Source organism: Tachypleus tridentatus, chromosome 10 (assembly GCF_004210375.1).
Source record: "Tachypleus tridentatus isolate NWPU-2018 chromosome 10, ASM421037v1, whole genome shotgun sequence".
NCBI classification, from domain to species: domain Eukaryota; kingdom Metazoa; phylum Arthropoda; class Merostomata; order Xiphosura; family Limulidae; genus Tachypleus; species Tachypleus tridentatus.
In genome coordinates, this window is record NC_134834.1 from 31,660,349 (window position 1) to 31,679,580 (window position 19,232).

The following is a 19,232-nucleotide window of genomic DNA, read 5'->3' on the forward strand; positions in this document are numbered from 1 at the left end:
TTAAACCTGTAATTTATTTTCACACTATATCGGTAGTATCTTACAAAGTACTTTAATTTCAATGACGTACTGTCTCCAACAGTTGCGGCCACGTGAAATTGAACTTGTGAAGTTGGCATAATGGTACCAAGCTTAAACTAGCCACAATTAGTTTGGTTAAATTATCAAACGTTTTTACTGTTTTCTTAAAGTTAACGTGTACTCATGTATGAGGATTCGAAGAAGATATTGAAAATCAATATTTTACAACTGGTATTTATTAACTGTAACTTGCTTCGTATAAGTCTCACCTGAGCCAACAAATAAATTCAGTTACGAGAACCCTATTTGCGCATTTGCTTGTAAAAGTAATCTTACGTACTTTACGCAGATAAAATAAAAATTTGTGGTTGATTTCATCATGTGTTGATGATTTGAATGGAAGTATATTTTCATATTTTTAGCTTTAACTTGCGATTATCTTGGTTCGTAAATTCGTGAATAATTAATTGTCTCTTCCATGTGTCTACAGCGTTGGAGACGATAAGTTTGATTAAATATCCTCAAATTATTAGAGCTTCAAAAGAATTATAGGTTTCTGCGTCAGGCAACGTTTGTTGTATTTCCCAACTTTCTATATTATTCAACTTTTTTCTATTTTTCAAGATTTTATATCACTCAACATCATCCTTTTATCCAATTTTATATTAGTTATTTTTGTATATATTGCTCTAATCTTTAATGCCCGTAAAGTTTGTTCTTTTGCCCACGTTTTATGTAATCTCTAACTATTTGTATCATTCAAATTATCTTATATTGCCAAAGTTTCAGAAATATAATTCAAATATTGTTACATCGCCCAAGCTTCTGTAAAAGCTAGTTTTGTATTATTTCCAAATTCCCAATGTATTAAAAATTGTCATTATATTCCACGGTTTTTCTCTTTTTTCTCTCTTACAGTTCATCGTAAAAATTGAAACATTTTTATATACCTTTAGGGTTAAATATTTTTCTCAAAAGTTAAAGGCAAAAACATAGATAAACATCTATTTCACTTTACTGGTCTGCCGTTCTCACTTCCAGCTTGATTTCTACAATTTTTTAATGAACTTAATATGAAACTGATAAGGAGATTAAAAATCTTGAAATTAAATCTTTCGATTTTTCTATCATAAAACTACCTTAGACTCTTTGGTAACATATACGAAAGGCTAGTGTAATATTTAAGTACACTGGTGTCCGACAGATAAGTCTAAAAGTATTCGTAAAACGTAAAATAATTTGAAACAGTAAGAGTAAAGAAAAGACACCAATAAATAAATATGAAACATAGTCTATTATTCGATTTACCGCTTGTCAATATTTCGGGGAATTACACCCCTCATCAGTAATCCTGGCCAGGTGAGATTCGAAGAATCGGACTAGGCTTCATAGAATAAAGAATTGTGTTTTGAGATTTACTCAGACTGTGATCCTATATTTATGTATGATGTTTGAGATTTGTTCGCTAAGTAAATGTGAGTAAAAAGACATGTCAAAACATCCTATGTATAAATAATACGTGCAGTCACAGGCCAACTAACAATTTTATTGAGACTTTGGCTACGTGGGTCTGGTTTATTATGAATTTCGAGCAAAACTACACTACGGCTATCTCCTTAATTTAGTAGTGTAAAAACAGAACTCTTGGGCTACTCTTCTAGATTGACCTTTACATTATAATGCCCCACAGCTGAAAGGAAGGGAACATATTTGGTGGGAGGGAGATTTGAACCCACAATTTTGAGATTGAGAGTCAAGCGCCCTAACCGCCTGACCATTCAGGACCGGGAGATGTGACCAGTAAGAATTTCTTTAACACGCGAACACCTTACAAGGTCAAAGAAAATTCTTATTTACAAACAAAATTCAACCTAAACGTGTGAGCGTTTTCTCCAGCCTCTGAGGCAGGTTTCCCCCTCTCTAGGGGTTTAAACATGGGGTCCAAGCAGCATAAATTTCCTGGTGAAAGGATTAATACAATACAGGTTCACGACCTTTCGACATTTGTTTAAATACAATGTCAAAATAAGAGCAGAACACCTGCACAAAAATTTAGAAAACAAATACCAGAATTAATCTGACGGAAGAGACGTTGTAACTTGATAATAGGAGGTTAGCATTTTAGCTTAGTTCTTTACACACTCTGAAGTACTGAAACTCTTACTGACACGGTGATCCATGTAATTCAGTTTTACTTAGCACCAAACGTTTTACTTTAGTTTTTTGTTAAACAGAAAACTAAACAAAGGGCTGACAGCGCTATGTCCATCACTAATATTGAAACCCGGTTTTCAGTATTATAAGCCTACAGTCTGCTGAGCCACTGGAAAGCACCCACACAGACACCACACTAATAAACATCGTATCTTAATTCACATCAAGATAGTATAGAATTTTTAGGGTTATCTAACAGAAATTTAGATAACGATTCAGTATAAAAATCGGAAAGAGTACGTAGGAAGAAGAAAATACATAAAAACCGAATCATTTAGTGACCTGATTCTTGTATATAACCATGCAACAATCATGTCTGAGCAATATTCTTAATGAATATAGAACTCGTATACAATTAACTCAATGACGGTTTTGGTACGTTATATTAGGATACGGCAGAATACAAAACAAACAAACAAAAGACAGTTGATTGAAATTCAACGATGAAGGAAGAAGCACTGAAGCTACGGGTAATCTCTTTCAATGAACTGTATTTAAAATGTCCAAAGAGTTTGCGACTTAAAGATATACCTCTTGAAAGTCTACCTTCCAGTTTCAGGTTAGCGTTTCTGGAATGAAATAAAAATGACCTGTCAGTAAAAGAAAATTCATAATTGGTTCAAATTTCTTACTAACGTTTTGCTGAAAAACAGCCGGACGAAAATAATGCTCAAATACATAACAGCTCTAGGTCTACTCGAAATTTGTTTAACATGAAAGTTTCACATGTTGAATCAATACATATTATAGTTTTATAATAACCAAGTATCTACGTTTATCATTACTTGTAGTTACGTGTTTCTTATAACATTGCGTGATTCTTTCCAAGGTTTGTAGGACAACTGACGTCCCTGTCATATCTTCTAAACCTCATCTTTACTGCGTATGTCAGGAAGTTGTAATACTTACATTTCAAATTTAAGTAAAGTACGTTTTGTTTATGTTAAACCATTTATTTTATTTTATTATAATAAACAAAACTTAATATAAACCCAATGTTATTTCACGTAATTACTTCTCCGAAATACAAGAAACATGTCCCCCCCTCTATTTTAGCCAGTTGTATTAATATAATAAAATATTACTGCGGAGGGGGGAGATGTCACATTACCCTTTTCAAAGCTAACTTTTCTGACGTATCGTTAACGTTACGCTAGATCTGTTTATAAAGATTTTAATTCAAGTAGTTGACATGGTTTGTCTTTTTACATGATATCTACAAATAACTTGTCCGTTCAGATAATTCTGTCTTCAAGTCTAAAAAATGTTTTTCAAGTAATAACAAAATATGCACTTTTCCAAAAACAAAGTGCGGTAAAATTTCTTACAAATTAGCAATTTTTAAAAGATAAGCGTGAATAAGTTTTATAACTTTTACATTAATGATTTGTTTTTCTGTAATTCACGCTCATAAGTTCGATCATATTTTGTAACTTTCTTAATATGCTATTGGTTTGAATTTTGCCCAAAGCTACACGAGGGCTATCTGCGCTAGCCGTCACTAATTTAGCAGTATAAGACTAGAGGGTATGCAACTAGTCATCACCACCCACCCCCAACTCTTAGGTTACTCTTTTACCAACTAACAGTGGGATTAACTATCACGTTATAACGCCTCCACGGCTGAAAGGGCGAGCATGTTTGGTGTAACGGGGATTCGACCCTCGGGTTACGAGTCGAGTGTCTTATCTACCTGGCCATGCCGGGCCAATATGCTATTGAAATCTTACATTTAAAGGGGAGAAAGATGGTAGAAAGTTAATACATAGTGAATCATCTCTTTTCAATTGAACATCGATGTTTTAAATGTTATTATAGAGCTTACAGGGAAATTTCTCGAGGCAGTTTGATCGCGAGACGTTGAAAGTAAAGAAATACTGACAGTAATTAAAATGAAAGATACTAGTTTTAGAAACCTGAGATTTAAGCGGTTTCAATAAATGTTTTCATCATAGTTAGGAAACAATGTTTTCTTTTCTGATAAAAAGTAAGTTTTTTATCAATTATCGTGGTAAACTTTTGATCCCGTTCTTGAAATTCATTCATCAAAATGTGATCCATATAACAAGGTAAGATACCCGAAACTGAAATGACTATATATTATCTCGTATATGGATGTAAAAAGTGAGACTATTGGAAAAATTCTCTGCTTATCTAAATCCCAAAAGTTTGATTTAATGTATAATAATATATACATAGCTGTTTGTTTGTTAGAAACATAAGACCACGATATCTTATCTACTCTGTGCTCACCACAGAGATAAGTGTCTGAATATTAGCTTTATAAGCTCTGATAATTATTGCTGGCCTGTTTTACAAATCCTTAAAATATCATATGTTATAAATATTTGTTATTATCACTTTTTCAATCCTTTGTTTGTAACACAATTTCCAGAAAATCAAAATACTCGTCATGTGGATATTAAAAACTACAGTATTTCGAACCTGGTTGAGGGTCTTTTTAATATTTTATATATATTTATATATGTATATATAAATTACTTGATGTTCTCTGTGTAAATCTTTATTATTTATAGAAGAGAACCAGTTATCCTTAAGCTGCAGTGTATTTCCTAAACCTAATGTTTCACCTTAAGCCTAGACTGTTAGATAATTTCACGTGTTTTACTCTCTTATTTCAACCAGGTTCCTACGCCGGGGCTGTAATAGGAATGCCTTTGTCTGGAATGCTGACCGATCGTATTGGCTGGCAGACTTGCTTCTACTTTTACGGTAAGTATACAAGGTGTTTTTATATCGTAATGCCTTGGGCCAATAAACTGTGTTATCGCGTTTCCTTTTCAAGATCAAGTCACTTTTTGTAGAAGTTTAAAGGTTTTGTGAAGAGCTGTTATAGGTTTTTTTACTTTTATGCTGGAAAACCCGCCTTAAGTTATAAACTGAATTATATACCTGTCACTTGTTCGTATCTATTTTTATATTTTTGAAATTATTGGAAAGTGCTTGAATATAGTAAGAAGAAGAAAATCGTCTCATTTGGGTGTTGTTTTAGATTACGTTATAAACATGCGTTATGTTTATAATGTATTCAGCATACGTTCGTTTTCTATGAGCGTAAGTGTTTGATTCTAAATTTAACCTCGTGGTTATTCAACAGTTTTGACACATATAATTTTCATTCCATGGGGATGAGTGTATGTGTGTGTGTTTTCTTATAGCAAAGCTACATCGGGCTATCTGCTGAATCCACCGAGGGTAATCGACCCCGCTGATTTTAGCGTTGTAAATCCGCAGACTTACCGCTGTACCAGCGGAGGACCCATGGGGATGAACTTTCACAACTTAACATTTTATTTAGAAGTGAAAACTAAATTTAAGATCAAGTGAAAAGCATGTACTTTCCGATGGATTAAGGTCATGGCCATCAAATGAAAATTATGTACTTGGTACTGGAGTTTAGGCCAAGGTCATTAAATGAAAAATTCGTATTTTTGTTATAGTAAGGTAAAGGTCACCAAATGAAAAATGTGCACTTTTTTGTACTGTTTTGCTTGTATTATATAAAGGTTAAAATTGGATGAAAATAAAAGTGGTTAGTTTAAAGATCAACCATAATGTGTTGTAAACCATATTCATGTCTATTACACGTGAATATAACTTACCTGAAGACGACCTCAATCAGAATAAGTCACATCCATACTTTAAAAAATAACATAGGTTACAGAGGAATGAGGATTACAAATGTATTTCCCCATCACGTTTTAATCACAATTTTACAAAGTTAACAGAAAAACGTAAATAGAAGTTTCGAAGGAAAATATGTTTTGATCGTACGTTTCGCTTGGAAATTCAAATTAAAGAAGCTCGGTTTTTTGGGAAAATAAATAAAGAAATGCACATAGAACAATATTAAGCTAATCGAATTTCATTCCCTTATACGCTACTACCACCATTTATTTTTATCTTTCTAACAGACGTGTTGTGCTCGTATGACGAAATATACTAAAGGTACTTTTGCAGGGTTCCCAAAAGTTTTGTTTCAGTAATAAATAAGACCAAAAGAAATATTTTTATTTTTTGCTTTTGAAATTCATATTTCATGCTCTATTGTAACCTACAGAGTCCATCATTTTTCTCGTGATTCATGATATACGCAAGTTTTACTAATGTCACGACAGTGCAAATTGCAACGTTAAGCGTCCCTTGCGTGGCGTCATTTTAGGGTCTACTGACTGACTGACAGACAATACACTATTGTATGGTGGTGCCAGAAGTTAAAACAGATAACACCTTCAGGCGACCTTCGGTTTCGTTCCGGCGAAATTAATATGAAAACACGACCTGTAATTAAAAACTTTAAGGAAACGTATGTTGTCTTCCCACTATTGAAATTATTTTAATTTTATTTGTATCTTTGATGATGTGTACTGAAAATTCTGGTAGAAGGTTAGTTTCATTTGAATTTCGCACGAAACTACAGAAGGGCCATAACATAGCTGTGATAGACAAGAGAAAAAGCAGTTAGTCAATATCATTAACTCTTGGACTACTATTTGACCAACAAATAGTGAAATTGACCGTCATATGATAACGCCCCCACGACTGAAAAGACGAGCATGTAAGATGAAGAAGATTCGAACCAGCGACCTTCAAATCACTAACCGAGCGACTTAAACTACCAAGCCTTGTCAGGTCACGAAGGTTAGAGACCGAAATGTTTGGTATATAAATGACAAAACTTTTTTTTTGTCTGGAGTTGTAGGTAGAGGATCCTCTTGTTATATCATTAGTTTCGTATGCTACTCAACCCTTGATGCATTAAAGAAAGAAACATAACAAACTGCATTTTACTGGAATATGAAGAATGTATATCTGAATATATGCTGTTGTAAAACAAAGCGCAAGCACAGACTAAAATAACAGGTATCGTTTCACCATATTTGCTTTATTCTTGTAAACGTTATCTTAATCAGCAGAAGGAGTCATGTTCCTCAGAGAATGGTACAATATATCCGAATTTGAAAGAACGTGGTGACAGATAGAGTGTCACTGATTCTGTGGAGATCATCAATAAACTTTGCAAAGGTATAGCCTGATCCTTCACTGCCCTACAGTGGCTCAGCGGTATGTCTGCGGACTTACAACGCTCAAAACCGGGTTTCGACACCCGTGGCCGGCAGAGCACAGATAGCCCATTGTGTAGTTTTGTGCTTAATTCAAAACAACATACTTCGTTGTAAATATACTTTGACTATGATACCATTCTTGTCTCCACCATGAACAAATTCTCAATGATTGTTCCTGCATAATTCGAATTTGGATACACTTCTCCAGCTTTATTTTTGACTCCAAATGGTTGCAGTTAAACGGTCAACTTTATGGCTTAATTATATTTGTTTTATCAGTTGTTTTGGGTTTCTACCTCAATAAGTTTTACTATTATTAACAGTAACATATTCCCATGCCCTTTTCGGAGTCTTGCACAAGGGTGGACAACTTATTTTTCATAGTGGCCACAACTGTGGCTAATGAAAACAACATTGGCAACACTATTCAGAAAGAAAATAATTGAAAGAAGTTTGTTTAATCAAAAGAATTGCATTTCAACTAATCTTCAATAAGTTCTGTGAAATTTGGCTTGATATTTACGCTAAATGAGCATCTTAGCTCTGCCTCTAAATTTATGTCAGTAAGTCGAGATCTGTACCCAGACTTGAGAAAATCAAAAGAAGATATTGACTCACACACCCACGTGGATCCAAACATGGAAAATAATTCTGAAATCGCTATCTTTAAATTTGGAAGACTCTCATTTATCAGAATATTAAGCCACATCTCTCTGATAGAATATTTCTGTTTACCTTTTATGTGTTCTACGCTTTTCAGGGTAAGCATCTTGTCTTCAAATTCACACTTATCCTACGACAAAAAGAAATTAATTTCTTTACTGAAATTTCCTAAGTCAAATTGGTGTGAATAATGCAAAAATTAAAATATCAATTTCAAATTTTTAAATTCGGAGAAAAGTGATTCAAAGTTTTGAGATAGATTCTTGATACAGTTTACATAGAGATCATAGTCCTTATTATTTTCTAGAAAACTATTTAACTTTGCAAAATGTGTCAAATCATTATTTTGTAATTATTCCGCAAGGAAATTTAACTTTAATTGAAATTCATGAATAGACTGTGATTGCTTGCTTATTATTTTACCTCTTTCCTGAAGCTTCGTATTCAAATTATTCAAGTGAGTCATCGTTTCGCACAGAATGTGCAAATCACACTGTCATGACAAAGTTTCAATTTCAGGGAAATTTTCAAAGATGTTTTTTTTACATGTTCAATCCACAAAGGCAGCATTTCTTTCCTCACTCGAAGATCTGAAGTTATATATCGAAACCAAAGTATCAACTATCCAGTGTCACTAACATCTGTTGACTCATCCAGTGCTAAAGAAAAATACAAACAGTCTTTCAGTTGTTCAAGCAACTGTTTTCTGTGTCTTTCGCTAACTCTGGTATTCTGCGGACAAATGTTCTTCGACTTAACTGCAAATTATTTACCTTTTGAATAAAATCATCTTTTATTTCTGAATCATGATTCTCCAACAGAGTTTCAATGAACACAATCAATATTTCTTTTACTAGTTCAGCATCAGAAAATGATTTCCTTTTTTGAGCTAGAATCCTTGATACTTTATAGCTAGCTAACGTAACTAGTTCTATCGATGATAAAAATCTTTTTAGGCCTCCATTTTGTTCATGAAGTTGTGCTTTCAGATGGCAAATTTCATTCATACGATTTTCGCTATTAACTGAAAATTGTACATCAAATTCGTTGTGAGAAATGTTAAAGTGATGCTGAAGGTTGTATACTTTAAAATTCCTAAAACTTGTTACACAAAAGACACACTGGCTTCTTATTTGCTTCAATCACTGCAAATTTCAACTCCCAACTTTCGTTAAATTCTAGTTTTACGTTTTTCCAGTCACGCATCGTTATCTTTTCATCAGTAATGCCAGAATCAATTAAATTGTCTTTATTTTCTGAGTGTTCACCATCATCTGGATTTTTTTGTTTGCGAATTATCCACTTATCCATATTACGGGATTAAAAACAAAATATATTTAAACACTTGAAAGTTGCACAATAAAAATAAACACATGTTTGCAAGCGTATGCAAAACAAGGCACACTCGATAACAAACATCTAAACCAGACTGACGTTACAAAATGAGCGGAGTCTGTGATAGTGATGAAGCTTGCGGCATTAGCAATGACGTGAGGCAGTGCAATTACTGATTACCAAATTTGCGATAGAAAAATAAATGATAAAAAAGTTGATTCCTAATCTCGAGCTGGCCACAATTGTGCTATCCACATATAGCTCCTACTGAGACATAGTTTTACCCAAATTTTTTGCGAGAAGTATCCTAGACAAGTTAAAACTTTGATTTCTACGTAGTTTGTATGTGGTGTTTCATTTCTTGGAACCATAACTAGGTTCATAAAACCTTTATAGATATAGTTTGACTTCCTGTACTTTATAGTACTTATCTCGGAGTGAAGCCTTTTAAATGTCTAAATGACAACAGACAACATAAGTTTAACATTCAACTGTGTTTGCTTTTTATACCCTTTTTTTCATCGTTTCCATAATTATTTTTATTATTGTACTTTTTTATATATTTGGTCTAAATCCTTCAAATTAGGCTTTTCTGTACGCGATTTTACATCACATGATGCCTTTAAGGATTCTTTATAAGATTTGTGGTCCACACACTTCTGATATCCTTTAAGATTACCAAAAGAAGCCATTTGCTCAATATGGCCTCTAATCAAGTTAAAGTGATCGTTTGGGGTGACATGAAAGATGAATAAACGATGCTATCAAATATCCACCATAGTTACATATTATCGGTTGTCCTATTTAACTCTTGGCTTTGAAAATACCCAATGTCACTAGTGCTGTGAAACACCTGTATCACTGACTTTCTGTCTAATGGCATGTGCCAAATATACCAACGTACTAGACGTTCCATTAACTACAGATATTTTCTTCTGACCATTTTTGTTGATTATGGATTCATGTCGTCATTGGTCTGTCCATCAGGAATTGTTGTTCTATGAAGAATATTGTGCACTTTATTGACACCGACAAACTGTATGAACCATGTGCAAGTATACGCACTGTAGTTTGTTTTCAGCCGCGGCATTACGGCTCATAGAACAACTCTTTTTTCTTCTTTTACAAGTACATACTTTTAGCTCATAGATACATCATATCTTGACCTATTTGAGATATAATTACAGTTTTAGACTCAGAAGGTCTAATAATTTCGATTAATGTATATGGCCACGCCCAAGTTCTCATATATATATTAATTTACTGTAATCCTGCCTGAAAGAGTTCAATTTGAGGTAGATAGGTAGAGTTCCTGGGGAGTAATAAAGTTGACTCAGGTATCCCACGCTGGCGCACAAAAGTATAGCTAATAAAAGGGGAAAAAAGTATCGTAGATTAATTTACTCTGATCCTTCCCAAAATAATTTTAAATGCTGCGGCTATTGATGATTCCTTCTTGTGTTTTTGCAGGAGCCTGTGGCTTGCTTTGGTACATTTTCTGGATGTGGTTGACATTTCAAAGTCCTGGAAAGCACCCAACCATAACTCAACAAGAGCTAATATACCTACAGAGGTCACTAGGCAACGTATCCAACAGTAGTTCATTACAGGTGAGGTTTATGGTCTGTCTCAATTTCATGCAGTTTCTATCATTAAGATTATTGTGTTTTCCTACTGTAGAAACGTTCAATAGAATATATCTATATATCTATGTCAACAATATACACATTTGTATATATATCATATATACAATATTTCCACATTTCCTTTATCTAATGTATCATCTATGCTTTCAGCCTGTAGTTTTCTTCTTATCTTAAAGTTTTTGTAATATTCATAAAGTTAATCACAAAATAAAATAAAAGTGAGCTTTTCTCTTTCTGATTAAATTGGTAGCAAGTATTTATTTGAAACACTACTTTTATGAAAGCAATAAAATGCCTTTTTCTCTTATTATTATTACATAGACACCTGGGATGTGCTGTTTTTATTGTACTCATGCCCATAATGTCGCGGAAAAAATAACAAATTTTACTAATGAGAACAATAAATATCGTGTTTTAATATCTGTTTTTATCTATTTTGACATGATTTAGTTAAGGTCTATCCCTTGGAAACGTATGCTAACATCATTGCCTGTGTACGCCATTGTTGTGGCCAATTTTGCCCGTAGTTGGAGTTTCTACTTGCTGTTGATATCCCAACCTATGTACTTTAAAGAAGTTCTCCATTTCCACATTGATAAGGTTAGTCATAAAGTTATTGTATTAATTTAATATTCACAAAGTGTCTTGTTGCATGACATAGACAGGAGTACCATTATGTATTTTATGAAACAACAAATGTTAGATTTCTTCTTAATCTGATTCAACCTTCCAACCGCGATATGACCATAATCTACACTTTTAACTATAAGTACCCACATAAGCAGCTAGTGGTGATGATTGGTCACCCTTCTCATGACCAGCAATCTTAAATCAGGAATGGTTATGCCTGAACTTTAACCTCTTTTCAATTACTTAATACTACGTCTGTCGTGTCCCAGCAGACCTAATGACTCCTGGTATTGATGGAAAGGCTCCCACATTTGATATGAGAGATATAGTGTGATTGACAAACGTTATATATTCGTCTTTACCCTCACTCTTAAATTATTTGTAATAGAAGTATCTGACCATTTAGTCGGTGTGTTGAGTAAAGTGACGTTTCATATTGAAATTACAAATCTACTGAATATGATATACCATCAGTATACATAGGAAAAAAACCAAAACGAAAAACTTTTTTTTCTTATAGAATACATTTCATTCAGAAGCGGATACTATGTTTCAGTTTTCCATTGGAGAGTAATGAATAAAAATTAACATTCTTTTAACAAAAATACAACGTTAATTTACACCACTAGATGGTAGATAGGTACAGTGGGAATCTCGTTAATCCATTTATTCGCGTCATTAATGAGATGACGAGGCATTTGGTTATCGATATTTCAAGTTACCCAATATTACGTCAGGATCGGCGATTCCGACAGATGCCGGATGTTAAAACATGAAAGAACTTGATGCGGGAATACTTCGAAATGAAGTCGACAATTCCTACCAAGCGAGATGTTTTTCATTATTCGCTTTCCCTACGATGTCAAGCGTATAGAGGATTGTACGCCTACATAAGAACTCTTGGACATAACGTCCAGGTCTGCTAGAACTTCCTTGTTTTCAGGCACCACGGAAGACCGTGAAAAACTACGGAAGTAGCACCTGTGAGATCTTTTATTTGAGGTGCAAGATTTTCATATTTAGAAACCTTTGACTTGTATGCTTCTTTTAACGAGTTATACATGAGTTCATAACGTACCGTCACGTCAACAACCACCGCTTTATTATCACGATGGAAGATCAGATCCGGAAGTCGGCGTTCTCTATTTTCTGTCTCGTTTCTTGTAGAACCTTCCACCCTTTGTAGGAGACCTCTTTTACCATTGACCGCTAAGATGACATAGGGTTTCTCTCGTGGCTGTACAGCCACGACATTTGGCAGATTCCTCGTTCTTACTGAGGTTACCTCTACTGAGGGCCTCTTTTGTATGGTATACGTTTGCCCTTAGAGCTAGACACTTCATCCATTGGTAGGCTTTTATACTAACAGGTTTAGGTAACCAGTGGTTGGCAGATGTTGAGTCTTTGAAGAGCTCTACATTGTGCCCTTGCAGGGTAAGTCTTTCCCAGTTTTTCTTTCCATATCTCTCCAATTAGAATGATATGTTCCAGATCTCTGGTCAAACTTAGGGACCGGAAGTTTGGGTTTCATGGCAATATCCTTGATGGCTCCCAGCAAACCATCTTCTTCTACCAAGTAAGATGTTACTTTGTCCAATGAATAAATGTCTCAAATACGTTTTGATCTTTAACATTGGAATAAGAGACTCTAGCTTCATAATTGCTAGAACCCCATCACGATGACGTGAGTAGAGCAAAACGTCGGCTGTGCAGGCTGGTAGATGACGCCAGTTTTACATAGCCTTTCTTATCAGATTGTCCAGTTCTTTTAACTATCTCAAGTTAATTTTGCCCTGTCCAAATTAGTATAAAAGCCTGGGCACAGCAAATCTACAGAATATTTCCATCCTCTGGTGTGGTTTGAGGGGTGTGCTCGAGATATATTGTTTATCCACTTCTCAAGGATGTGTTTTAGAGGCTCACTGTAGACCCTTGTCCATGGACAAACATTTGCTCCAAGATATCGATACGACTGTTCGGGTCCGATCATTGGGAGTGTGTCACCGTTAACTGACCATGGAGGGCTGTCATTAACAGTGAAGGTCTTATAGGACCTCTTAATCAGCATGCTGGTACTCTTAGAGATGTTAGGATTGAGGCCATTACCCAAACAGTATTCGTTCACTATGTTTAACATTGCCTGGAGACTGGCATAATTTTTTGCCAGGACTGCCATATCATTGGCATATGTTAGGGTTGAGAGTGGTTCAAGTTTCTTCCCTAGCAATATGATTCGGCCTTTCTCTTCAAGTTTTTGTAGGAGAGGGTCCAGGGCAATGTTAAACAGAATAGGAGACATTGGGTATTCCTATTTGACATCTTTGAGTAGGCTTATTGGGTTGGTATTTTGCATACCTACTCGAAAAGTTGTTGTACCACCATGATACATGTTCTCCACAATCTGAATAAAATGTGGCTGAACTCTGAATCTAGCAAGGCTGGCTAAGAGGTGTTTATGTCCAACCATATCGAAGGCTTTACATAAGTCAAGGAAAGCCATAGCCAGAATCTCATGTTGCTTGACCATCCTCATGATAGACTGAAGCAGGAAGATGTTATCTCTACAACCAGCATGAGGAATAAATCCACGCTGTCTGGGATTTATCTGCACTGCCTGCTCTAGGTGGTGGTGAGTCATTATCCTGAAATATAGTCTAAGCACAATGGATGAAATTGTGATCGGCCTCCAATTTTTGATGTCGTACAGATTACTCTTTCCTTTCGGAATGACCACCAACTTATTGACTTTCATGCATTCGCGAAAGCGACCGGTAAATTGTCATAGATTAAACACATTTGTCAAGGAAACATTAATGCCACACTTAAGAAGCTTGAGTAGGAACGGAAGAGTGATGTTATTGGGACCAGTAGCCCCTTTATTCTTACCTTGAGTAGGAACGGAAGAGTGATGTTATTGGAACCAGTAGCCCCTTTATTCTTACCTTGAGTAGGAACGGAAGAGTGATGTTATTGGGACCAGTAGCCCCTTTATTCTTACCTTGAGTAGGAACGGAAGAGTGATGTTATTGGAACCAGTAGCCCCTTTATTCTTACCTTGAGTAGGAACGGAAGAGTGATGTTATTGGGACCAGTAGCCCCTTTATTCTTACCTTGAGTAGGAACGGAAGAGTGATGATGGAACCAGTAGCCTATTCTTACCTTGGGGAACGGAAGAGTAGTATTGGGACCAGTAGCCTTTATTCTTACCTTGAGTAGGAATGGAAGAGTGATGTTATTGGAACCAGTAGCCCCTTGTTATTGGAACCAGTAGCCCCTATATTCTTACCTTGAGTCGGAACGAAAGAGTGATGTTATTGAGACCAGTAGCCCCTTTATTCTTACCTTGAAGGGTCGCCCTCACTTCCTCTGATGTTATCAGTTCAGAATATTGGTGTTGTTTGCCCTGGGTGGTCTTGGGCATCCGACAAAATTGGCATTATCAATTACAAAACCGTACATCTGGTCGTAGTGATCTTTCACCTGATTTTTACTGAGGCTACATCGGACAGCATCCCGGTCATCTGATATTTCCTCAGCTAGTCGTTTGCGTTCGAAATCTAACATTTTCTGGAACCTTTTAAAACGTTCCACTCAATGAAGACTCCCTCTTGTATGGTTTTCGAGCAGGTTTAAGGATTTTAATTGGCTGCTTCGAGGATCTTTCGTTGTTCCAAGACGCTTGTGAATGGGAAAGCTCATCAACCCATTGTGTTGTCACTATATCAACCTCCTGCCATGTTGCTTCGTGGAGTCCCTTCTCATCTCTCAGCTGATTTAAATATGGACAGAATTTGGAACTTTGTTTAGGGAGAAGTATCCCTTTCTGGTTAAGTTCCTCAAACTGTACGACATCAACACGATCTCCACGACTCCGGGTGGTATTTGAATCAGTACGGACAGGTGATTGAATTTTATTGAGGCCACAGCGCTTATCTGAGATTTGTTTAAGAGTCTTACCAGGTAAATGTTCTGCACAGAGAACACTGATGTTCTTTCGGCCCGAGTATACTACTTCCACACCCCGGAGGGTTCGTATTTCTTCCTCGGACCATATTACCCAGCGGGGCTGCTCCGGCGGCTCCCTGATTCTTTGTGAAAGTAATCGCTCGGAATTTCTGATGGTAGGATACCTGTCTCTTATGTTGAGATAAGCTTGACCTTGTCTTAAATCTCATTTCACAGATTTCGCAGCCGAAGCTGTAAGATTCTGCCGCGAACATCAAAGTTCGCCGATAGGGGCTCTTAGGAACATGACAAGCAATAATGTGATGGTTGCTATTGTCTTTTCCACAGAATTTACAACGTGCTTGTGCCAACGAGTTATGTTTGTTTGCTAGGTGGGCTGCAAACTTGGAAAAACCGTAACCTCATGTAGACACAAGTCACATGCCATTTTTTTTATGGGTAGGTTAACAAGCACTGTTGTGCCTACTCTTTCTGTGGAGATATCTGTTTCTTATTTTAGTTCGTAATTGCTATTTCTCTCGTTAGCCGAGATATTATAACATCAGTCGTCCACCTGTGTGGTTTGGCAACTGTCATTAGTCGGGTTTGTACCATTAAGACATGTTTGTTTCAATAGCTCTGAACTATAGACCAGTCGATAGCACCCGAGCAGGACGCGATTATTCTTAACCGAACAGCGATACTGACTTCCACACTTATAACGCAGCTATAGCAGAAAGTGCGAAGTGTATATATGGTAGCATCACCTCTCGAACCCGAGAGTGTATTATTACTTCGTATTTAAGTATATAAACAGTCTTCATTTTTGTGTTGAGATGGAAAAGTAATTAGCATTTTTATTTTCTAAATATTTCTGTGAACAATAATCTGAATATAACTTAACGCAGTGACAGGAACCCTTTAGGTATAAATGCTGTCTGTATTTATAAACAACTTTGTATTATGGTAGTAACTACTAGTGAGAACGAAGTATATTATAGGTTTGATACTGTCACTCTACTAATAAATATAAAGATATTTATATATATAGCATGCTATCTTAAACCCCATAAACAACCATTATTTACGTTTTAATTTCTATTAAATGTGAATTACAAATTTGAATTCGTGTTTGACTTAAACCATCGTATAAGTAATTTTGACGTCTGTGACGTAATAAAAAAACTCGCATCGTCTTACGAATAAGTCTATCTGAAAGAAATATTTCATTCGTATTAAAAATGTCAAACCAAGTTCAGTGCTCACATATTACTTAAATAATATCAAAATCTCGTATTGTAATTGGACACACACACACACACACACACACACCGTAATTTTTAAAATATTTCATACAACAAATGGATGGACAGTTTTATATTTTTGTACGATGTTAAACTTCCATCTTTGATTCTTAATACAGTCAGGGATACTTGGAGCTCTACCCCATCTGCTCATGACGATTATTGTCCCGATAGGGGGCCAACTAGCGGACATGATACGTCGAAAAAACTTAATGACAACAACATTGGTCCGGAAACTGTTCAATTGTGGAGGTATGTGAATAATTTACGGTTTGGACCATTTCTTTTCATGTATACTGTGTCCATATTGAGCAGTTTTTGTAGGATAAGATAAAATGGTGTCGTCCTATTCTGACTAATTCGTTCATAGTCATGGGCCAGAACTGGTTCAGTAGCTAGTGTGCCCGTTCATTGAATTCGGAGATTCATGCTTCGCGACCATTAGCCACAAAAATATGCCTCGTACTTTTATGGTTGTGAAAGCAATGTAAGCGTAACATTCAAATTCCACTATCTGATTGGTCTAGAGTAGCTTAAGTGTTGGCGGTAGGTATTGGTGTTTCTAGTCTATCAGTCTAAAATTATTTAAAGAATGCTATACGTATAGCACTTGTTTGGCTTTGCAAAAAATCCTGAAATAAATAAACAAAACTTTCGTAATTCATTATTTTATGCCCCTCAGTGACACAATGGTATATCTGCTGACTAATAATTAAGAGCTATTAGTACAGGCCCGACATAGCCAGGTAGTTATGGTGCTCGACTCGTAATCCGAGGGTCACGGGTTCGAATCTTCTTCATACCAAACACACTCGCCCTTTCAGCCATGGAGGCTTTATAATGTGTCGGTCAATCCCAGTATTCATTGGTAAAAGGGTTTCGATTTCAGGTAGCCCTTTGTGTAGCTTTGTGCTTAACAACAACCACTATTGATTACAGCTTTCGCAAAATTTCATCTACAAACTGATTATTCAGAGTCACTGAACACATAAAACAAAACGGGTGTCATCGTGAAAAGGACGAGGAAACACATGCCTTTCGAAAGTTCTGTAGATAAAACTCTCTGAAATGGAGTCGGCACTCTGAATGTAAATCCGAGTGTGTGTGTACGTGTTTTCTTGTAGCAAAGCCACATTGAGCTATCTGCTGAGTCCACTAAGTCCGAGAGTGATCATAAAACAAGTAATGTTAAGATTCTTTAAATAAGTTCGTTTTATAACGCCTTAACCTCAACCCAGGTACCAAGTATAAGACGATAATTATATTTATTTTTTACAGGTTTAAACTGTATAGTTATTATAGCGCATAACTGAAAACGACATACTTTATTTGGGAAAACTGTTTTTAAAATAGTTTTACTTTATCAAAGCTTTTTTGGTTGTTTGTTTAATAGTTTATGCAACACAGTATGTTGTGTGAGGATCAAGGGTAGCTACGTCTACTGCCGCAAAAACACTGGCCTAATGGATAGCGTGTTTGCTGACGCAAAAACACCTATCTAATGAATACCATGAGTTTCTGCCACATAAACACTGGAATTATGGTGTCACAAAAACACGTGCTGCACTTTAATGAGAGTCAAATCCCATCGTTTCATTAGACAAAAGCTTCCCAATACTTTGCGGTGAGTGGTGAGTGCTGTTCACCAACTGCTACTCCTCTTGTTTATCGATTTAAAATTAGGAATTGCAATGCGAAGTTAGCGTTCCAGTGGCACAATGGAATGTCTGTGAACTTATAACACTAGAAACTGGGTTACGATAACCCTGGTAGCTAGAGCACAGATAGGTTCTTGTGTGGTTTTGTGCTTAACTACAAACAAAAGCGAAGTTAGCCCTCGACAAAGTGTTATAATTTATAGGTATGTATTTCTAGTTGCAACTGAAACCTTAGTAAATTGATTTCGTGAAGTAGTACTAAATAGATATTAAATGTGCTCTGCTAACCATGTGTATCGAAACTTGATTTTTAGCATTTTAAAGCTTCAGACTTAGAACCATTAGAGGGCTTACGAGTAAAGTTTTATTTGGTTTTAAGCTTATAGCTACATCAGAGATTATCTGTGCTTGATTTGCCCATCGCAGGTATCGAAACTGAATTTTAGCGTTATAAGCCCTGAGACTTACCGCGGAGTTACCAGCAGAAATGGTCAAACTTTTAAACATGATGGTTGAGTACTTCGTGTTCCATGAGTGAAATTTTTAGATAAAAGTTTATAGTTTGTGTAAAAAAAAAAAAAAGAGGGAGAGAGAAAAGCATTCAACGGAACATTTAAAGCACATATGAGAAATACTAAATGTTTATGAAACAAACAGTTGTGCTAAGTACCTTAAAAGATTATTATGTCAAAATTAACCCAGAGAAAACAGCAGAAGTTCAGTGATGAT

The 19,232-nt window shown here is 35.7% G+C and overlaps 1 protein-coding gene across 1 annotated transcript in view; it reads left to right on the forward strand.

Moving 5' to 3' along the window:
* Positions 1-19,232, forward strand: part of LOC143229000 (vesicular glutamate transporter 2-like) — a 67,684-nt gene that overhangs the window by 38,064 nt on the left and 10,388 nt on the right. The window contains exons 6-9 of the mRNA XM_076460602.1: positions 4,882-4,968; positions 10,791-10,930; positions 11,417-11,566; positions 16,965-17,097. Coding sequence (XP_076316717.1) covers positions 4,882-4,968; positions 10,791-10,930; positions 11,417-11,566; positions 16,965-17,097 — 510 coding nt within the window. The remainder of the gene's footprint in view (positions 1-4,881; positions 4,969-10,790; positions 10,931-11,416; positions 11,567-16,964; positions 17,098-19,232) is intronic.